Source organism: Aptenodytes forsteri, unplaced genomic scaffold, assembly GCF_000699145.1.
Source record: "Aptenodytes forsteri isolate BGI_AS27 unplaced genomic scaffold, ASM69914v1 Scaffold336, whole genome shotgun sequence".
Lineage (NCBI taxonomy): Eukaryota > Metazoa > Chordata > Aves > Sphenisciformes > Spheniscidae > Aptenodytes > Aptenodytes forsteri.
The window spans coordinates 2,219,926-2,238,863 of NW_008794911.1; the positions used below are offsets into that span (position 1 = coordinate 2,219,926).

Sequence of the window (18,938 nt, forward strand, 5' to 3'; positions counted from 1 at the left end):
GGCGCGGGGCGCCAGGGCCGAGGCGCGACATGGGGACGGTGGAGCCAGCGGCCGAGGCGCGGCTGGGGGGGGGGGGGGCCGGCGCAACACCCCCACCCACTGCCGGCCCGAGGCGCATCGAGGTTCCCCGGCCCCCCTCTATCGAGGAGTTCACCATCGTGAAGCCCATCAGCCGCGGCGCCTTCGGGAAGGTGTACCTGGGCCGCAAGGCGGGGAGGCTCTATGCTGTGAAGGTGAGGGGCGGCGAGGGGCGCCTCCCCGCCCCCTGCGGCCCTCGGGGCCCCCTCGTTGCCTGGTGTCGCGGCGCTGCCGCCCTCTCCTTTCGTTTAATCCCCTGTGGGGAAGGGACGTCCCGCGGAGGCCTGCCCCGGCAGGCCCGTGGGTTGCCTCGGCATGAGCCCCCCTGCCTTCCGGCACTTGGGCTTTTGGGGAGCTGCCGCTTCTCTGGCAGAAGCCTGGTGCCTGGGAGATGCGTTGTCCGCACGGCTGTGTTTAGCTTTCTCCTCACGTTCCTGTTCGCCTGGAGGCTTTGGTTAGGAGGCATCTGATAATGACAGCTGCTTTTAGAAGTACCTTAAATGTCGAGGGAACTACGCCAAAAGCCTTCCAAAGCGTTAGTGCGCTATTTGCTTCTTGCTTGTAAATACTTGCTACAATTGAACACATTCAGTTGTCGTGCCACTGGGAGGGCGTTCTCGCCTTTGTTCATAAATGAAAAGTCTGCCTCTGAGATGTATAAAGAGAGCAAATTATAGAAAGGATTTTTGCTGAGTACACATTTAAAAAAAGCTGTTGCATTTTCTATGTTGATACGCAAAGGACTAAAAGCTAGGCTTGTCAGTAGGAAAAACTTGACTGATGGTTTGTGTGAGCTTGACTTTGCAATTGTGTACTATGCAGCAAAGAAAAAGTAAAAACAGTCATGCAAAATAGACATTGCTCTTTAGAGCTATATATGTTTATTTACATGACTTTGTTAAAAGCATTTTGAGGTGAAAGCTTCTGTGTAAATCCTTTATCACTATTTCAGCGAGGTTTATGGATTGTTCACAGCTACAATGCTTAACACGTGCTAAATATTTGTATAGTTAAGGTCAACACTTATTAAAAGTGTGGTTCTATGCATTCTCTGTATGTCTTGGAATTTTTTTTGTATCAACTTTGATAACAGTGATGGTAGCTGTGGGAACTAATTTTCTACAGTTTAGGTGCTGCATATAGAGTGGTTCAATTGCGTTACTTTAGTATCTTACACAAGTTTATTGAAAGTATTGTGACCTAAAAGCTTTTGTGTAAATCCTTTATCCCTATTGCAGTGAGACTTATGGATTATCCAAGCTACTGAATTTAACATATGCTAAATATTTTTTACAGTTAAGGTCAACACTTACATAGATGATATCAAATTACACTTCTTATGTCTTGCTATTTTTATATGTTATCAAATTCTGTTATTGAGTGGTGGCGGTAGCTGTAGACTCAACTTTTTACAGTTGTGTTGCATGGAGAATGGGTAAATTAAACTTGCTTTAATATCACTATACATATCCGGACCAAAGATGTTGAAGGTGGGCAGACATCCAATGCATATGTAATGCTTGCCTAAATACCTATCAGCTGAGCTATTAGGCATCTTCTATTCAAGATTACTATTGAGTGGGCATCAACATATAGTGGGGTAATTAAATACAGGAATTGGAGCCTAATTCACAGTTAAGCTTGTTATTTCTTTGTTGTGAATTGCTTGTATTTGAGGCTTCTTCCCAAGGAAATAAATATTTGTTGGGTGACTTGATTTGTTAATTTTAAATTAAGCAAAAATTTGCTTGCTTTCTCTGCAAAGTTAAGAATTAGAGACTGGGATAGTTGCAGTCTTGCTCTTGAGGATGCCAAGATGGGATGGCTTACTGCTGCACTCTATTTTTTCAATCCTCAGGCCATATATCTCAGCCTCTGAAGAGATGGAAAGACTTGGTCAGCAAATGGATATCTAAGCGTTGAACACTTTTTCCTAGCTCTGAGTTGTGTACTGTGGATACCTCGGGGCAGCTTAATTTCACATACAGCCTAAACTCTCATTTTTCCAGTGTGTGCAATTGCAGTAAATATTGGTAGCATGATTTCCATTCAGGACTGAATTAGAAGGAGAACAATGAAAAAGGTTCTCTAATAACCTGTGGTTTAAAATTCTGTCTGTATATGAAGTTATAGCTCTGTTTTTATATGTATATATGTATGCAAGTTTGAAGTACAGAGATAGATTAATTGACTAAAGAACTGTGGGTTGAGCAAAGAAAAAAATGTTTATCTATTTGATTTTGTTTTGTCTTTCAGGTGATGAAAAAAGCAGACATGATCAACAAAAACATGGTTCACCAGGTCCAGGCAGAGAGGGATGCATTGGCTCTCAGTAAAAGTCCTTTCATTGTGCACTTATACTACTCACTTCAGTCAGCTAATAACGTCTATTTAGTGAGTAAATAAATGGCTGTGGTATTTTATGATAGCGTTGAAAATGGAGTGCAGAACTATATTCATGTCTGAAAACATATTTTTATGGTAGTGAGTGGGTGTTCCTTAGTCACTTTTACTTTCTTCTTTCTCAGAATGGTTGAACCAAGTGAAATATTTCTCTTCCCCTGGTACCTTTGAGATCTTTCCACCTGTGTTCCCTTTTTTTTACAGGAGAGTCTTTTCTAATAGCTAATGTGTTTTAGGAATATGTAGAAATCTTAGGGAAAACAAAACAAGGAACCATTCTGTTCAAGCAGAATCCAAGTGACTGAAAGATACCCTGTGGCTCACTTAAAGGAAATCTGTTTTACTTGTTGCCTGTGCTCAAAATTCATTATGGTAGTTGGCCTAGATGACAAGAGGATAACTGAGTGGCAAAACTAAGTGCTAGTCTACATGGAGCACTGTGAGTACAGTAGGACTTGAATATGGTTTTATATACTGCCTCCACATGAAGGTAGTATGGATTAAAACTGTCTACAAAGGGTCTAGTGTAATTTGTCTGATTTACTGTAAGTACACACAGTGAACAGCTTGATTAAATTCTGAGGCAAGGTTGCTATGCACTCCTACAATGCATTTTGAGTGTAAATGAAGGCTTATTTTCTTGGAATCTCTAACTGCTGCGTGGAGTAGAGATGTTCAGGGTAAAGGATTTGTAAAGGAGATGCTAGAGTCATATATATGGAATAGTATTGTATATTGGAATCTATGTACTGGTGAGATGTCTTGACCAAAACCCCATAAATTCATTCTTGTCATTGAAGAGTGAGTTTCTGAAACTCCACTGACTTTTCTTTTATCTTGAATAGAACATGGGCCATAGTAATGTGTGGATTTACATAATTTTTTTGGATGTGTGTATTCTTTAAACACTTTTTCATGTCTTAAGTGCACAGTAGCTCTTGCTGTATACATTTCTGGAAATTTGCACTTATTTCACAAGGCTCAGGTCTGAATTTAATGTTGTGTATAAACACTTGCAAAACAAAATCATCGAGATACCTGTTCTATACAAATCAAAATTTCAGTGGTCTTTGGCTTCAGGCCTTGAGTTTCACAGAAGTGCTTTGCAATTTAAGTTCTATAATGTAGAAATCTTTCAGAAGTTAATTTAAAAGCTGACTGCAGAAAGTAGGCTAGGCAAATAAGTAAATGGTCTATTAAAAGAAAATGTTTCATGCCCTCTGTCATCTGAAGCTTTAATTATTTTATCCCAGTGAAAAGTATTGTGTGGGAAATGAAGTTAGCACAAGGAAGCTTCTATCAGCTTCTGCTCTTTAAAATTATATTTTCCTAGAGGTGAAAGCTATTTTGTATTTTGCTTGGAAATTTGAAATGTGTTTTAAAATGTTAAATTTAAAACACTTGAATGGCAGGTGATGGAGTACCTTATTGGTGGAGATGTCAAATCTCTTCTCCATATTTATGGATATTTTGATGAAGAAATGGCTGTTAAGTATATTTCTGAAGCAGCGTTGGCGCTTGACTATCTTCACCGGCATGGGATAATCCACAGGTATAACCTACATTTTTTTTTTTTTCCTTACAAATAAGTATTTGCTAGTTTGGGTTTTTAATTTTTCAGTCAAACACATAACCAACCACCATTTCATAGTAACAGCTACCTCGTTTGCTAGAGCTTCTGGAAGCTCTTTTTGTGTGTGTGCACTGCAGCAATGTCATGAAACAACACCTAAAATAAAACCTGTCCATATATGTTAAGCAGACAAATATACACTGTTTTCCCCTGCCTGCATGCTCTTCCTCCAGTACAGTGGTGTATTAGCAGCTATGCTGCCTTCTAGGGCCCCTCTCCCTGTGGCTTTTAAATGACTGTTAGTTCAGGAACACTCTGGATACTGCAAGCATGTAACTAGGGCAAAGGGACATTGACTACTCTAATGCTCCCCCTGTAGTGAGAGTTCTTTGCTGCATTCAGTAGTGCCACAGAGAGCACACGTGAAAAGTTTTACTAGAGGTTTGCTTGTCTTGTGTACTGTCGTGTGTAGGAGCTACACATTAGTAAATGTGATGGTAGTACTCATGAAGAACACTTAAACCTGCTGAAACACAAAATATGCAACTCTTGTGACATGCATGGAAGCTTTACAAGGCCTGAGATGTTTGTACAATATTTAGTGCTAGATATGTTTAATTGTTTTGGTGTATTCCTCCAGTTGGAATCTTCTGCTGGCTAACAGATGTTACTGAGAAACAGCTATAATCAATGTTTTGTATTGAGTGTTTCTGGTCAATTAACTTTCTTAATATTGCTCAGTTGTCTTTTTGCTGACTTCAACTATATTCATGTCTTCAGGGATCTGAAGCCAGACAATATGCTCATTTCTAATCAGGGCCATATAAAGTTGACAGACTTTGGGCTTTCCAGAGTTACTCTGAACAGAGGTAAGAGTTGTCTGTATCCTTTTGGTTGTATTAGAATGTGTTTTTGCATCACATTCCCATATTCTTGAATGCTCTACATTCCCATAGAGGGCAGCTTTCAATTAAATAAGCCCAAATGTTGCACTAATATCTGATTTCTAGTAGGTAAGTACTGATAAGGTACATGCTAGTAAAGGGTCTGCTGTATGTGTTGCACTTCAGAAGCTAAACTATTTATTCTTTGGGACAAGGGTGTATGAAATACGATCTAGAGCCATTTCTCTTGAGGGGTATGGATTTCAAAGTTTTCTATGAAGTCCACTAAGAGAATTCAAAGGGTGAATGAATAATTCTGGCTTTTTCTTGGTGTTTCTCTGGCTATTTCTGTCCTTCAGTTCACGTTTCTCTGTCCTTGTATATCTTAATTTCCAACCTGAACTGGGACCTTCCAGACGTTAATGTGAGGGACGGGAGAGGTGGCGAGTCCCTAACAGAAGATTATAAATCAGTGCTTTAGCATATGAACATACTGTTTTCAAGTAGCAGAATAGCCAAATGACTGTCTGGCACAGGCAATAGGCCGCAGGTCTTATGGTGAATAGCCAGTTCCTGAACTAGTTTGCACCGCCAACCCCTTAGCCATGTCAGCCAAACTAATGCTGCACAGCACTGGTTTAGTTTTTTGAGGCAGCTGCTGGCAGGTACATCCTTTTTATACAGTTAAAGGTATGTAGAAATTCAGAGTTCTCTATGGAGTTTCTGATTCATGGTTTTAAGAGTATAGAGGAATTTCCTAAGTATACTGTATTTTCTATAATATACTGCTTTAATTGATAAGTTCAAATGGGGCAGATTATTGTGTCTAGTTGAATGTGATATGTAACCTATAAGCCTACTTACCTCTAGCGAGCAAAAAATGGCATCTAAGGTTAAATTTTCACCTATCAAAAACTCATCTGTAGCTTTTTTGAGATGTCTTTGGGAGAGAAGGCAGGTTTTGAATCAAATTTAGCATCTTAGCCCACAAGCCATAGGCTGGAATTGCTGCCTAAAAACCAAAGCTGGTATCAAATTAGAAAATGTAACACCTACAACATAGTATGTTGGAAAAAAAATTGGACTTTTACAGTTTCTGTAATTATAAACTGTAATTTTATGATGGATGTACAGGAAGAAACAGCTTGTATTGAATAAGAATGTATGGGTATGTCTTTACTTGGGTTTGGTGGCTTCTTTTGTGTATTTGTTCAGTATGTGACTAAATTTTTTTCCCTCTTGATAAAACTTAAGTAAATGCCCGTGATTTTGCTTATTTAATAGCAAGAGGAAAATCTGACCTGCTTCTTTTTTTTTTTTGTCTGTTTGTAGAGATAAATATGATAGATATCCTTACTACACCATCAATGGCAAAACCAAAACAAGACTACTCACGTACTCCAGGACAATTGTTGTCTCTCATCAGTTCTCTGGGTTTTGTAAGCAATTTTCACTGTCTTTGAAGTATTTCATTCCTTTAGTTTACTTACTATCTTAAATGTAATAATAGGAGTGATAAGGCTATTCTTGCACCTCTTCTGCCAGCTGGTAGAATGACTTATTATATGTTTCCAGTACCTTGAAGTTCTGAAGTGATTACCTTAGACTATATTTCAAGTCGGTGACTATCAGTTGTGCTTCAGATAATTTGGTAAATGGGCATGGCTAAGCTCCAATGCAAAAGTAATAAAGAATGTGTGAAGTTACACTCAATCCTGGATGTTTCGTTCAGGCTCCATTAACTTTTAACTATGCTTCTTCCTGCTTGATAGTATACTCCTGTTGGAATGAAAATGCCTGGGTGCAATTCAAGTCAATCATCTGACAGTCTGCATGGAGTGGTTTCTCCCTTACCTATGGTCCAAAAGGAAAATACCCCTCTTTCAACTAAACTGTTCAAAACATGTGAGTATACCAAGCCTTGTACTGAGTAATACTCTGGCTGTAAGGTTGTGGTCTTTTAATTTTATATGAGTAGCTTGGACCCACTTGATAAAAGGTGTGCTTCTATCAGTGTCTTGCTGATAGTCTGCAACAGTGTCTACTGTTCCTCCAGTACTTAAGGTCTGACATGTTTTCACCTACACTACTTATGTTATCTTTTGATTTTTTTTTTTTCAAATGCACAACCACTGAATTCAAAATGACTCTTTAAGATTTTACAGAAATAGTGTCAGTTCTTGGCATGCTTTCATCGAAAATGATTTAATATAGCAATGTGTGCTTTCATTTCAATTGTCTTATCTTGCTGCTTTCTCTTTTCTAACCTGAAATGAGAAAGAAGGTGATTATGGAGTTAATTTTCATATTGCTTTTAAATTCTTGGCAAGGCCCTACTTCAAAAAAATGAGTGAATTGACTATGTGGGAAAGATGATAAGAGAAACTATGATATCATGCATAGCTCTCCATAACTTCCTTCGATGTGAAATCCTGACATGGAGCGAAGCTGGTTAATGTACGTTGCCTATTTGTATCAACATTTGAATAATTTTTTTTTTTCTCTCAAGATCTTGATACTTCTCAATTAACTCCTGTGATGCCAGTGAGAAGTTTAACTCCTACTCTGCTTCAGTCAAGAAAAAGGTTTGGTACCTCCAGTGCCAGTAGTCAGTCGCACACATACCTGTCCAGTATGGAATCAGAATGCTGCAGCAGCCCTAGGTGGGAGAAAGATGTAGAGGTCAGGACTGTTTCATCTTCCCACTATAGATGAGAATAAGCTTGCACTTGTATATGCACTGTTGCAGATCTCCTACTTACTTCCGCAATTATTTCAAGTGTAGAGAAGCCTTCCTACAGGAGAAGGAGCAGGGGTTGTAATCCTTGCTGAGTAGGAGTTTTGGATCAAACTAGTATTACTTTTTCTTCAAGCAAATAGTAGTCCAGTGCAACATAACAGGAAAAGCAAATGCCATTTAGCATGCAGCAAAGGAGTGAAAGAGAGGGCTTCTACTGGATGGCACTGGTTTAGCCCTATTCTTGACAAGATGGGCAATGCTGGGAGTACTGGCTCTTTGGAAGCTGACCTTATCCCTATAGCTTTATTAGCTCAGTATGCAGACAAAAGAATTTCTTTAAAAGGCAGAACTTAGGAAAAATAATAAACAAAATATAGTTCGAACTTCTACTAGCTATTAAAAACTGAAAAATTAAGGTTTATATTACTGAAGAGTTTTGTATCAACTGAGCTAACACCAGTAATTTTATAGCTGATACAAAATACTTTCTCCTATTTTAAACTGATAATGAAATTCTGTACAAATACAGACCTAAAAGAAAATGCTGCTGTGCTATTTAGTCCCTTGCCATGATTCCTATTTAGATCACACAAAAACTTACGTTTAAAACAATTTATAATTCTTTAGCTGTCCATTTCCCAAGGTCTTGTTTTTAGTATTGTTACCAAAAAAATAGTAACATCAGACTTTCCTTTTGTCATCTCTGAAGTATAATATGCCACAGGGTAGTATGATGGGGTTCTTTGGTTTGGGGTTTCTTAGAAACTGAGAACTTTGTAGTTTAACTTCTTAACATAAAATCAGAAATACAACTTTAATTGCTATATTTCTTTATTCCCAGGCATTTAAAAATACTGCATTTTCTATTGTATTCTAGTAGGCTTATTTTATGTTCTTAAAGTCAAATTATCAAATTATCCCTAATCTAGTCTTGAATTTTTTTGAATGTATTATGACATGTTTGTCACTACTAGTGGTTATAAAGAATAAGTAATGCTTGCCAATTTGCAGTTCTTTATGGAAGTGGAAATAAGGTATTTAAAGGACATATTTCTATAATGCTGTAATCCTATTTTTCTTGATACTCAAAACTCAATGTGCTCATTTGCAGCAAAGTGAAGATGAACTATGTTCTACAGTAGGCAAAACAAGTAGCAGTGGGTCAGCTCTCCTTTCGAATGTAGAATTACTGAATAGCAAAGGTATTAAAGTTTTAAAGAAAAAAGAACTGGAGTCTGCCATTTCTCCCATCAGCAGCAATGATTCTGGCAGTAGGCAGAAGTTGGGAAGTGAACATTCTGATATAACAGATACTCCTGTGACCACACTGGATGTGAAAGGCATAGTCAGAAAATGTCTTTCTGAAAATAAGATTTGGGAAGAAAAACTCTCTGTAAGTAAAAGAGATATGAGTAATGAAACAGCAGAAACTTCCAGTCAACAACAGTCACCTTCAAGGCAGAATGAGCCTGTCAAGCCTATCAAAGAGGAAGAAACTTTTGAAAAGCCAGGTGTAAAAAGAAGCTTTGAATTAGTTGACACTAGTCCTTGTCAGGAATTTAACTATGTTAAAAAAAGCAACGCAGAATATAAACGTGGCTGTCAGATCTCAGAATTTCCAGCAAACAAAAGGACGGGTTTGACAACAGAAATTCAGTCCTTAATGCTTTGTGATGATGGATGCCTACGTGACACCTGCAAAAGCACGGAGGAAGTTAAGAGTTTTATTGGTAACCAGCAAACAGTAGAAAAATCACTTACTCCAATTATAGCCGAAAATCTTATATGTGATCTGGATGCAGACTATGAAAAGGATGATAAAAAGGAGTACCTGAACTCAAGTTTTTTAGGCACTGATGATGAAAAACCTTTAGGAATTCTCAGTGCAGATTCTGACTTATTTCCTGAAATGTCTGTTACAGAAAGCCATTTAGAAAAGCAGCTTTTAGATTTGGACAAAAGTGTTAAAGACCTCTCATTTGAGGAACCAAAAACAGAAGGCATGCTAATAACATCACCAGAGTCCCGAGATGCCTTGCAAAATGGAGAGGAAGCACATACTGTCCAGGACTGCAAGCTGTTACATCATGAAAAGGATAATGACCAAAAACACATGAAAGAAACTTACCTTGACACAGTATTTTCTCCTTCAGAAAAGATGATGGAAGCACTGACTCTCTTTAAAAAAAACGCTGTTGTTTTTCGAAGTTATAATAGTCCCATTAATATATCCAATGTATCTGAGCCATGTAGCATGGTTTCTGTGGACATAATGGATCTTTCACCTGCTTGTAGTGGCTCTTACCCAACAGCTATTACTCCATTACAGAAAGGAAGACCATCTAGGGTCTACCAGGTATGTAAGGAGACATGTAGAAACTTGTGCATGCATTACACATTAGTGATCTGAAATTATTTCAGTTGTTAATTTAGGGAAAATTGAAATAGTTTGAGGTAGTCTGTCACAGTGACCTTTGACAGGCTTTCACTTACTGCACTTGTGTGGCCAAACTTATAATATCTGTAAGAGCTTAGCAGTAACTGTATGTCCACTGGTTTGCCTCTGGCTCAACATGCATTGCCTGTCCACCTCTGAGAAATCCTCTGCTCTTGCAATGAACTGGTAAAGAAAGCCTGTGGTATTTTGTCTAATCCTACTTCTAGTGCAGTGTGGTACTTCCTGTGAGTAATTACAGGTTTCCTGATGTAATGGGAGGTCTTTGATTTTTTTTTCTTTTTTTTTTATCCTGCATACCTCCCAAGAGAGTCTGCAAATGCTGTTCAGCTGCTAGTAACTGCTACTGTACTTGCTATTTTCTTTTTTTTATCCTGGTAAAAGTGATAGTGTAATGTGTACTGTCAAGTACCAATTGCAAGCCTATTACAAAGATTGATGTAAACAGTAATGGCTGCTTGCAGGTTATGAAGTTTTTGCTTTGACCTTTTTAATCCTTCTGATAGTAAGTAAAAATCTTATTGTCCTAAAGTAAATTAGAGCCCCGATGTGTGAAAAGTGTACCTTTCAATCCGAGTTTCCTGTTTAATTTTGGCATAGCTTTACAAGATCTTCATCCAGTTACTTAAGTTCTAGTTGTAGGATTTAAATCTTTCTGACAGAACTGGTAGTGTGTTGAATGATTTGGTGCACCAAAAGGGGACATTCAAAACACTGTTTTTGGGGAAGCCTTTTTTCTGATGTCTTTATCTGAATTGCTAGCTTCTGTTTCATCTGTGTAAAATTTTAATTGACTATGAAACTTAGCTTGCATTCAGCTGAAATGGAGTCAGAGTAGTATGTACTGCATCTCCTGAGAAATAAATGGCTGATGCCTTTATATGTTTTTGTAACTTAGATTTGAACAGGAGGATACTTTTTTATATACTTCTGTGATTCTTTTTTAAATCACATCATTGCGATCTGATTACCTGTTTTCTATTTTAATAGTGAATTCTGTAGCCTTTATGGCATCGTGATTATGAATTGATCTCTGCTGCACTGAAGTTGGAAACAAAATTATACAAGATATATGGGAATTAAGGGTATACTGAAAAATAAAGAATGAGAGTCTCTGCAAGATAATTTAGTAGTACCTCTAGGTCATAACAGGAAATCTTTCATTGCAGTCAGCCTATTGGCTGTGAGAATTTATTGATCTCTTTATAAGCCTGCATATTTTATCTTCAAATAATGTCCCAAATTACTTTCAGAAGGTTTGTGTAGCTGTAAACAGTCACTAAGTCTAACTTGAGCAGAACTTCATCTACTCGTGAGACATTACTTGCGGATTTGACACTGGAGGAAGAACTTAGGGAAAATTTTCTTAAGGAGTAGGCATCGATTAACTTCTTATGCTTTGAGATGGTTGAGATAAAGAAATGGAAGCAGGTTTCACACATACTTTTTCAGGGAATGTACATTTTGTGACATGTTCTTGACTTGAACTTAAGTATCAACTGTTACACCCATTACTAAGCCTGGAGATGGGAGTTTCTCAGCTGGTTTTGTTTGACATCTGAAATCTTTGTTGCATCTTTTAAGACACCTCATCAGGGAGATGCTGGCACACCATATAGGACTCCAAAAAGTGTAAGAAGAGGAGCTGCCCCAGTAGAAGGTGAACGCATCCTAGGGACCCCAGACTACCTGGCACCTGAGCTGCTTTTGACAAAGCCTCATGGTAAGACAAACAAACCATGGAGTTTGTAAATACTTGAAAGGTGATGTATTTACATTTCTAAATGTTTCTAGAGCTCTAAGTAATATGATAGTGAATTCTTTAAAAATACCTAGTGCTTAGCTTTTGCCAACATGGATGGCTGTGTTTGCTTCAGCTGCTCCTTCCATTTACTTTTTTCATGTGACCGGAGGTTTTGACTGTCCAGCGTAGTCTTGCCTGCTGCTAATCTAATGCTTTGGAAGCTGTGCTTAGGTAGCCTGAGACTTGTACGTGGCTTAGGAATCACAACTTGGTCATCCTCAGTGTCCTTAAGGATTCTTCAGGGTGGGGGAATGTAGTGAAATTTACTATGAAAGGGTTAAGCCTCCAATTATTCTTAGAATGTATACCATGTTTATGGATATTAGTGTTATGTGCATCCAGACAAGTTTATAAAGTTGCATTAAAAGCAGTTATTGAGTTGAGTGACTTCATGAAACACAAGATTTCTGGCAGGATCTCCCATATAAGTGGACAGTAGTAGCCATCAAATTTTTTTTTTTGCAAAATACTATAAAAAAATAAAATAGCACAACTTTGAAGTGCATAAATTTCTTTAGCTCAAATCCTGAGCTCCACTGAGATCAACAAAGTCTGAAATATTTTCCTGCTAACTTGCAAGAACCATTAACAAAAAATAAATGCAATGTATCCCCGATACATTTGTTGTATTTATAATTACATTTCTATCTCAAAAGTATACTTTTATTTTGTTCATCTAATAGTCTTAGGAAAATTATGAGATATGAGACCTTCACTGAGAAATAGCGATTACTAATCTGTGGAACAGTAAAATTCTGCTGTATGCAGCCAATATACACTAACTAAAACTGTATGAAGAGATTTAACAATTTAACTGTAACAACTAAAATTACTAAACATATGTAGTTGTTGTTTTTGCACTTCCATGTAGGAATCCTGGTTATTTGGGAGGCATTAAAACTAGATAATAGTTTGGAAATGTAATCAATACTACTTAGACAATGTGAAACTTGGTTGCGAGGTGACTTCCGTGCAATTATTGAGTGTTTCCAGGACTTCAGTGATAACTTGCAAAGAATCTGGGTTTTATGTCAGGAAATAACAAATCTCCCATTACCTTCAGTGAAGCCAAGGTTTTTGGCTTTGGAATTCAAAACTTTCCCTCACTAAATATTTCTGGTGTTGTTAACTTGCTTGTAAATGTAGTTGTAATCCTAAACTATAATCATGTAACAAAACTATTTTATTTCTATTTCTAACTTAGATTTAACGTTGCTATCTTTCTTCATTGTTGAGTTACTACCTTAAGAAAAAAAAATCTGCATTCCTATGCCTTCAGAGAATCATACTTGATATTTGATGTTTGTATTTGTTAGGGTTTTTTTGCAATAATTGTAATGTTCTTGCTTCGTTGTCTTTTCATATGCAGGGACTCTGATCTCTGGTGAGTTTGCTATATACTGTGCAGAAATGGAGTGTTCAGTGTAACTGAACGGTCAAAGCATAACTAGATCACAATTTCCAAGAAAATTGTTTTGGTGAACAATCTTTCTGGATAGAAGATATGTCCAATATGCATTCCACATAAGAATGTGATAATTCCACAAAAGATTTGGGAAATATCAGTATCACTGTGACTAAACTATCAGAAATCACACTTAAACCTGTACTTCAGGAGTAAAGTCAGCATTCTTAAAGATACTGTGTAACAGGAAATAAACTAGAGACACTTTTTCCTCATTGCTTCCTTTCACTTTATGCGATCAGTCTGAATTACTTTGTGTATGGGTGAAGAAAGCTCAGATGCTTGAGGCCTGGTGTTTCTGTTTCTTGCTTTAAGTATTGATAGATGTGATTTAGCAGGGATATGGTAGGAGTTAATCTAATCTTCAGTTAAACTTTGGGTGGGAAAAATTGCTGCTGAAACCTGTGTTACTACATTGTTCAGAGTTGTGATCTTAGTAGACTTTGACTGAAGCTGGGAATGTTTTATCTGAACATTCAAGTACCTCTAACAAGAGTGGATGTGATCTCACTGCTTTGATATGCTTAGCTTGGTGGGGCACTCTTACTGCTGTTAAAAGTTGCTAAAAGTGCATTAGATTATTTAGTTATACATTTCAGTTTTCAGCATTTCTAAACATAGTCAATAGTCCTTTTGAAATGGCTCAAAACATTTGTTCTCTTAACTTGGAGGTGTCTTAATTTTTTATATGCCAAAAAAGCCAAGAAAAACTATACTTACTCTCTTTCAAAGATTTTTTTTTTGCAGTGTGGCACCAATTCTTTATACAGTGGAGTGGGCATGGCTTAAAGATGCAGAAAGCTTAGAATGCATGCAATGGTGTCTGGGATTGCTTTGCCTTCTTGTTTTTTAAGTAGGTTAATAAGATGGGTTTGGCAAAAATAACCCTGGAATGTGGAAAACCAAAATTATTTAATAACAAAGGAGAGAGAGCTAGTAACTACGCATTGCCCTAATCAGCTTTAGTGTAATGGAAAGTAATTCCAGCTTCTTGCATGCTGGCTCGTTCTGCAAGCTGTCTTCAATATTTTGACATAAATTTAGACAAATGAAAATTAAGTTCAATAGTTTGAATTCTTGGAGTCTTCTCAAAGAACTGAGAGAAAGATACGGGTTACGACATGGAGCATTCATCCAGGCTCTAGAGCAGTTGTTAAAGACAACTGTTTCTTATCACAAAACAATCTCTTGGAGAAGTCAGCTCCTGGATTCTCTGGATGGGAGTTGATAATTAGATTGTTCTGAAGAGCCCACTTGCTTTTATCAGTAAACCCTGGTATTATCTATAATGAATTAAGGAGCAGACTGGCTTTAAAAAGCCCTTTAATACATTTTTAATCTTCTGCATGATTATTAAGTACAACTTATTTTGTCTCTTCCTTAATTTCTAAGAAACTTTGCAGGATTTAAACACTCTTCAATTTCTGCCATGGCTGATCTTCAGATCTTTGCAAATATCATTAAACCTTTGTGTTAGTGTAATGACCTGGATTTCTCTTATCAGGTTCTGCTGTAGACTGGTGGGCCCTTGGAGTTTGTCTGTTTGAGTTTCTAACTGGAATTCCACCTTTTAATGATGAAACACCAACACAAGTCTTCCAAAATATTTTGAAAAGAGGTAATCTGTTTCAGTAATCAGGGAAAGTATGTATTTGCAACATTTTGTCTTATGGTTTGAATTACCGACTCATCTGCATCTTTGTCTGTAGATATTCCCTGGCCTGAGGGTGAAGAAAAGTTGTCTGATAACGCCCAAAATGCAATAGATATTCTTCTAACAATTGACAGTACTAAGAGAGCTGGACTGAAGGGTTAGTATTAAAATTCTCTTGTGTTCTTTGCAACTAATTAAAAATTTCAAAGTGGTGGTGTCCTCCTAAAATTTAGACTAAAATTTTAATGCCTATTTAGGTTCCATGTATAGTGCCAGAACGCTGTCGTAGTTTAACTTCAGTTGGCAACTAAGCACCATGCAGCCGCTCGCTCACTCCCCCCAGTGGGATGGGGGAGAGAATCAGAAGGGTAAAAGTGAGAGAACTTGTGGGTTGAGATAAAGACAGTTTAATAGGTAAAGCAAAAGCTGCGCACGCAAACAAAGCAAAACAAGGAATTCATTCACTACTTCCCATCAGCAGGCAGGTGTTCAGCCATCTCCAGGAAAGCAGGGCTCCATCATGCGTAACGGTGACTTGGGAAGATGAATGCCATCACTCTGAATGTCCCCCCCTTCCTTCTTCTTCCCCCAGCTTTATATACTGAGCATGACGTCACATGGTATGGAATGTCCCTTTGGCCAGTTTGGGTCAGCTGTCCTGGCTGTGCCCCCTCCCAGCTTCTCATGCACCTCCAGCCTTCTCAGTCGGTAGAGCATGGGAAGCTGAAAAGTCCTTGACTAGTGTAAGCACTACCTAGCAACAACTAAAACATAGGAAGGAAATTAACTCTATCCCTGCCGAAACCAGGACAAACACTTAACAAGTTGTGGTATTTTTTGTAGTTCTTGCAGGGTTTTGCCCTTTTGAATGAGGAAATTTTTTGGGGGGTGGGGTGGTGTTTTTTTATTGAACTTTTGTTTTGCTTTAATGCTGTTTTGCTATGGTTGTTTAGTGTTTGACATCTGACGTACCAAAGTTCACTCTTATCTAACTCAGTAACAGGTATTTGGGGTTTTTGACCTAACTGATTTTAGGAACTTTAACTGAAAGCCTACAGTTTGGGAGTGAAGCCTCCTACAAAAGCTAATTCAAAAGAGCTTTTTCTTAGGAATCAGCCTGTCTTTACTGAATGTATAGGGGAACACAGAGTTAGACAATAGATAGTATACTAAGTCTATTTTTTTTTTTCCCCTTGTAGAAGGACTTTAAACATTTGCTGTTGTAATAGTGACTATATTTTATAAAAAAAAAAAAATTATAACAGGAAGGAAGCTTAGAGTGAGATGTTTTGGAAAAAGAAGAAGAAATCTTATGAGAACTGCCCAAGAAATCACTAGAGAAGGAAATTATGGAAATGCCTACTCATAAAGAGACTAAAGACTAGAAGCTGAAACCAGGCCAATTCAAATTAGAGAAGGCACACAGTTATAAATGAAGATCATGATGTCAACAGGGAATCCTGTGTCTCTTTAATGTCTCTCAAAAAGCATCTAATGTCTTAATTTGAAGGTGTTTTAGTTAAACACAAGTTACTCTCTTTATTCCTGGATAATAGGGTGAAATCTAGTTGCCTGTCATGCATAGAAATTTAAACTAGACGACATCATGGTTTCTTTCAATCTGAAGTTCTTGGAAATTCATTCTTTGTCAGGACCTTTAACTGTATCTGATCTCTTTAGCCAATTTATAGGCCACTGAAGTGAAGTTGGATGAGTAGCTTTCAGGACAACCATTAAGTCGTCTTCATTGTAATTGAGTTTCCATCACTGTCATCTTCTCCCTCCTCCCCAACACACATGCTCTCCCTCTCTCTATTTCTCCAGCGTGAAGCCTAATTTACTGAGAAATCCCAGTTACGTCATGTACTAGTGCTGGGCTTCTTTGAGTTCAGTCTTTCCAGATAAGAGAAGCTTTAAAGCAGCGTTTGGCAGAGAACACTGGTGTCCAAAGTTTGGGTTTGGTCTTTTCCCCCTTCTTCAAAGATGTGGGCAGGAGCTCACTGCCAGCTATGGTACACATTAATACTTCTTTGGAAAAGACAATGAAGTCTGCTCACCTTTTCAGCTTAAGACAGCTTTCAGTACATGAGAACTTTCTTAAGAGCGGAACTACATACGGTTCTGAGATAGTGGATCTGTGCAGTGTCCTGCCGCATGTATGGTTGCTGAAGCTAGTAGAAGGAGTTAGAAGACCAACCCTCGGATTTATTACCTTTTGTCTAAAATAAACTTTAATATTGTGTTATATTATTTGATTGGGAAATGTAGAACTAATAAACAAGTGTTAATGTCTTACTGTCTATCAGCTAAAAGCCTGTGGTGCGTGCTGAGAATTAAAATTTGTAGTGAGTGTTTGTCTTGGTCAAACTTCCACCTCCTTCTAAATGTGGTATTTTTTTACCTGTCCTATTTTTTTTTCTGTTTGCTTTTGATTTTTGTGGTGCAGGTGATAAAAACATGGGTTTGTATCCCACTTGGCTGGAAAGGTGCTTTCTTGGATTGACTCGAAGTAGCAAAGTCACTTTCATCAGGGAGTGGTGTTTCCAGGTTATGTAAAAGACACATCAGATCCTGCGTGCCAGGAAGTCACCTTCTGGTCAGAAGGGACAGGGCAGGGCAGTTCTCCTTGAGTCGGAAAGTCTTGCAGCTTGGTTAGTTATCCCACCTTCAGGCTGGGAAAGAGGAATCTGGTGATCTGTGGTAACTTCACCGTAAGGGTGTTCAGATTTCTGTGTCTGGCGGTAGGCCAAAGGGGGCTGTACAAAGCAGAGGACTGCTCCGTGAGCTAGCAAAAGGCAGGTGGCCTGGAGTGGAGAAGGGTGGGAGTGACTCCCATGTGTCTACTCAACACAGAACTTTGGCAAAATTAGAAACAGACTTTGAAGTGATACTTAAAATTTCTGTGGTGCCCTGTCATGAGAAATGCCCCGAGGGCACCTGGGATCCACTCTGTGCGCTGTGTAGAATAGGTTCTCCAGCTAGGGGAAGATGGTTGGTTGGCATGACAATAGTTTGATCCCACTGAGGTTGGGGGTAATCAAAACCCAACTGCAATTTGCACTTTTGTGAATTTCCAAAACAGCAAAATAGAACAAATCTACTGACAGCTACACATCAAGGGAACAAAGCGACTAAGGGGCTTGGACAAAAGGATGTTTATAATGCTTATATGAACTTCTGTTTCAGAACTGAAACATCACCCCCTGTTTCATGGTGTGGACTGGGACAATCTACAGAATCAAACTATGCCATTTATACCTCAGCCGGATGATGAAACCGATACCTCTTACTTTGAAGCTAGGAATAACGCTCAGCACCTGACTGTGTCTGGATTTAGCTTATAGCATCAAGATAAGTGAACTTTCTCCATGTTTTTGCACACTTACAGGTTGTCCCATAACACTAGTTTGGTCTTAACTAAGTTTCCTTGCCAAATTCAGAGTGTGTTTAAGTTATCGGTCTGTTTTTATTATTGTATCCTTTGTTCTAAAGTGAAGCTACTGTACAAAACTTAGCTGGTATCAAGTGCTACTTTTTATCTCATTTACTGCACCTTACTAAAAGGCCAGAGCATTGTATTTCTTGGAGCTAATACACTTGGCAATGATGGGGCTTTTTGTAATAGCAATGAGTAACTCCAGTCAGGAGGTGTGAAGTTATTTCCCGGTTAAACATAATAGGGAAAGGACATAATTAGACAGAAGTATCATGCATTTATAACTTACCTATTGGTAGTTCGGTGTAATGGCAGTCTTGTTTGGGAGTAGTCCTTTCTGACCAGTTTGAACACACATCCACTGTGCAAAACCGATGGTTTTTATTCAAGATGGAAAATTGCAATCTTAATGGAGCATTGAAATGTCTTACTTCTGTTTATCTTAT

At 38.2% G+C, this 18,938-nt stretch overlaps 1 protein-coding gene across 1 annotated transcript; it reads left to right on the forward strand.

The window, feature by feature from the left end:
* Positions 1-29: 29 nt before the first annotated feature.
* On the forward strand, positions 30-18,400 carry MASTL (microtubule associated serine/threonine kinase like). The gene is made up of 12 exons (XM_009275244.1): positions 30-233; positions 2,335-2,472; positions 3,894-4,033; positions 4,835-4,923; positions 6,271-6,377; positions 6,711-6,843; positions 7,448-7,620; positions 8,790-10,034; positions 11,718-11,856; positions 14,907-15,020; positions 15,112-15,213; positions 18,243-18,400. Exons 1-12 carry the CDS (start codon positions 30-32, stop codon positions 18,398-18,400), a joined length of 2,742 nt encoding a protein of 913 aa, XP_009273519.1.
* The last annotated feature ends 538 nt before the right edge of the window (positions 18,401-18,938 follow it).

Excerpts from the sequence above, each read along its gene's own strand:
- MASTL (XM_009275244.1), top strand. The coding sequence starts at position 30 with ATGGGGACGGTGGAGCCAGCGGCCGAGGCGCGGCTGGGGGGGGGGGGG. Across the intron at positions 6,378-6,710 it reads TCATCAGTTCTCTGGGTTTT|TATACTCCTGTTGGAATGAA; the intron begins GTAAGCAATTTT and ends CCTGCTTGATAG. Across the intron at positions 7,621-8,789 it reads GGTGGGAGAAAGATGTAGAG|CAAAGTGAAGATGAACTATG; the intron begins GTCAGGACTGTT and ends GCTCATTTGCAG.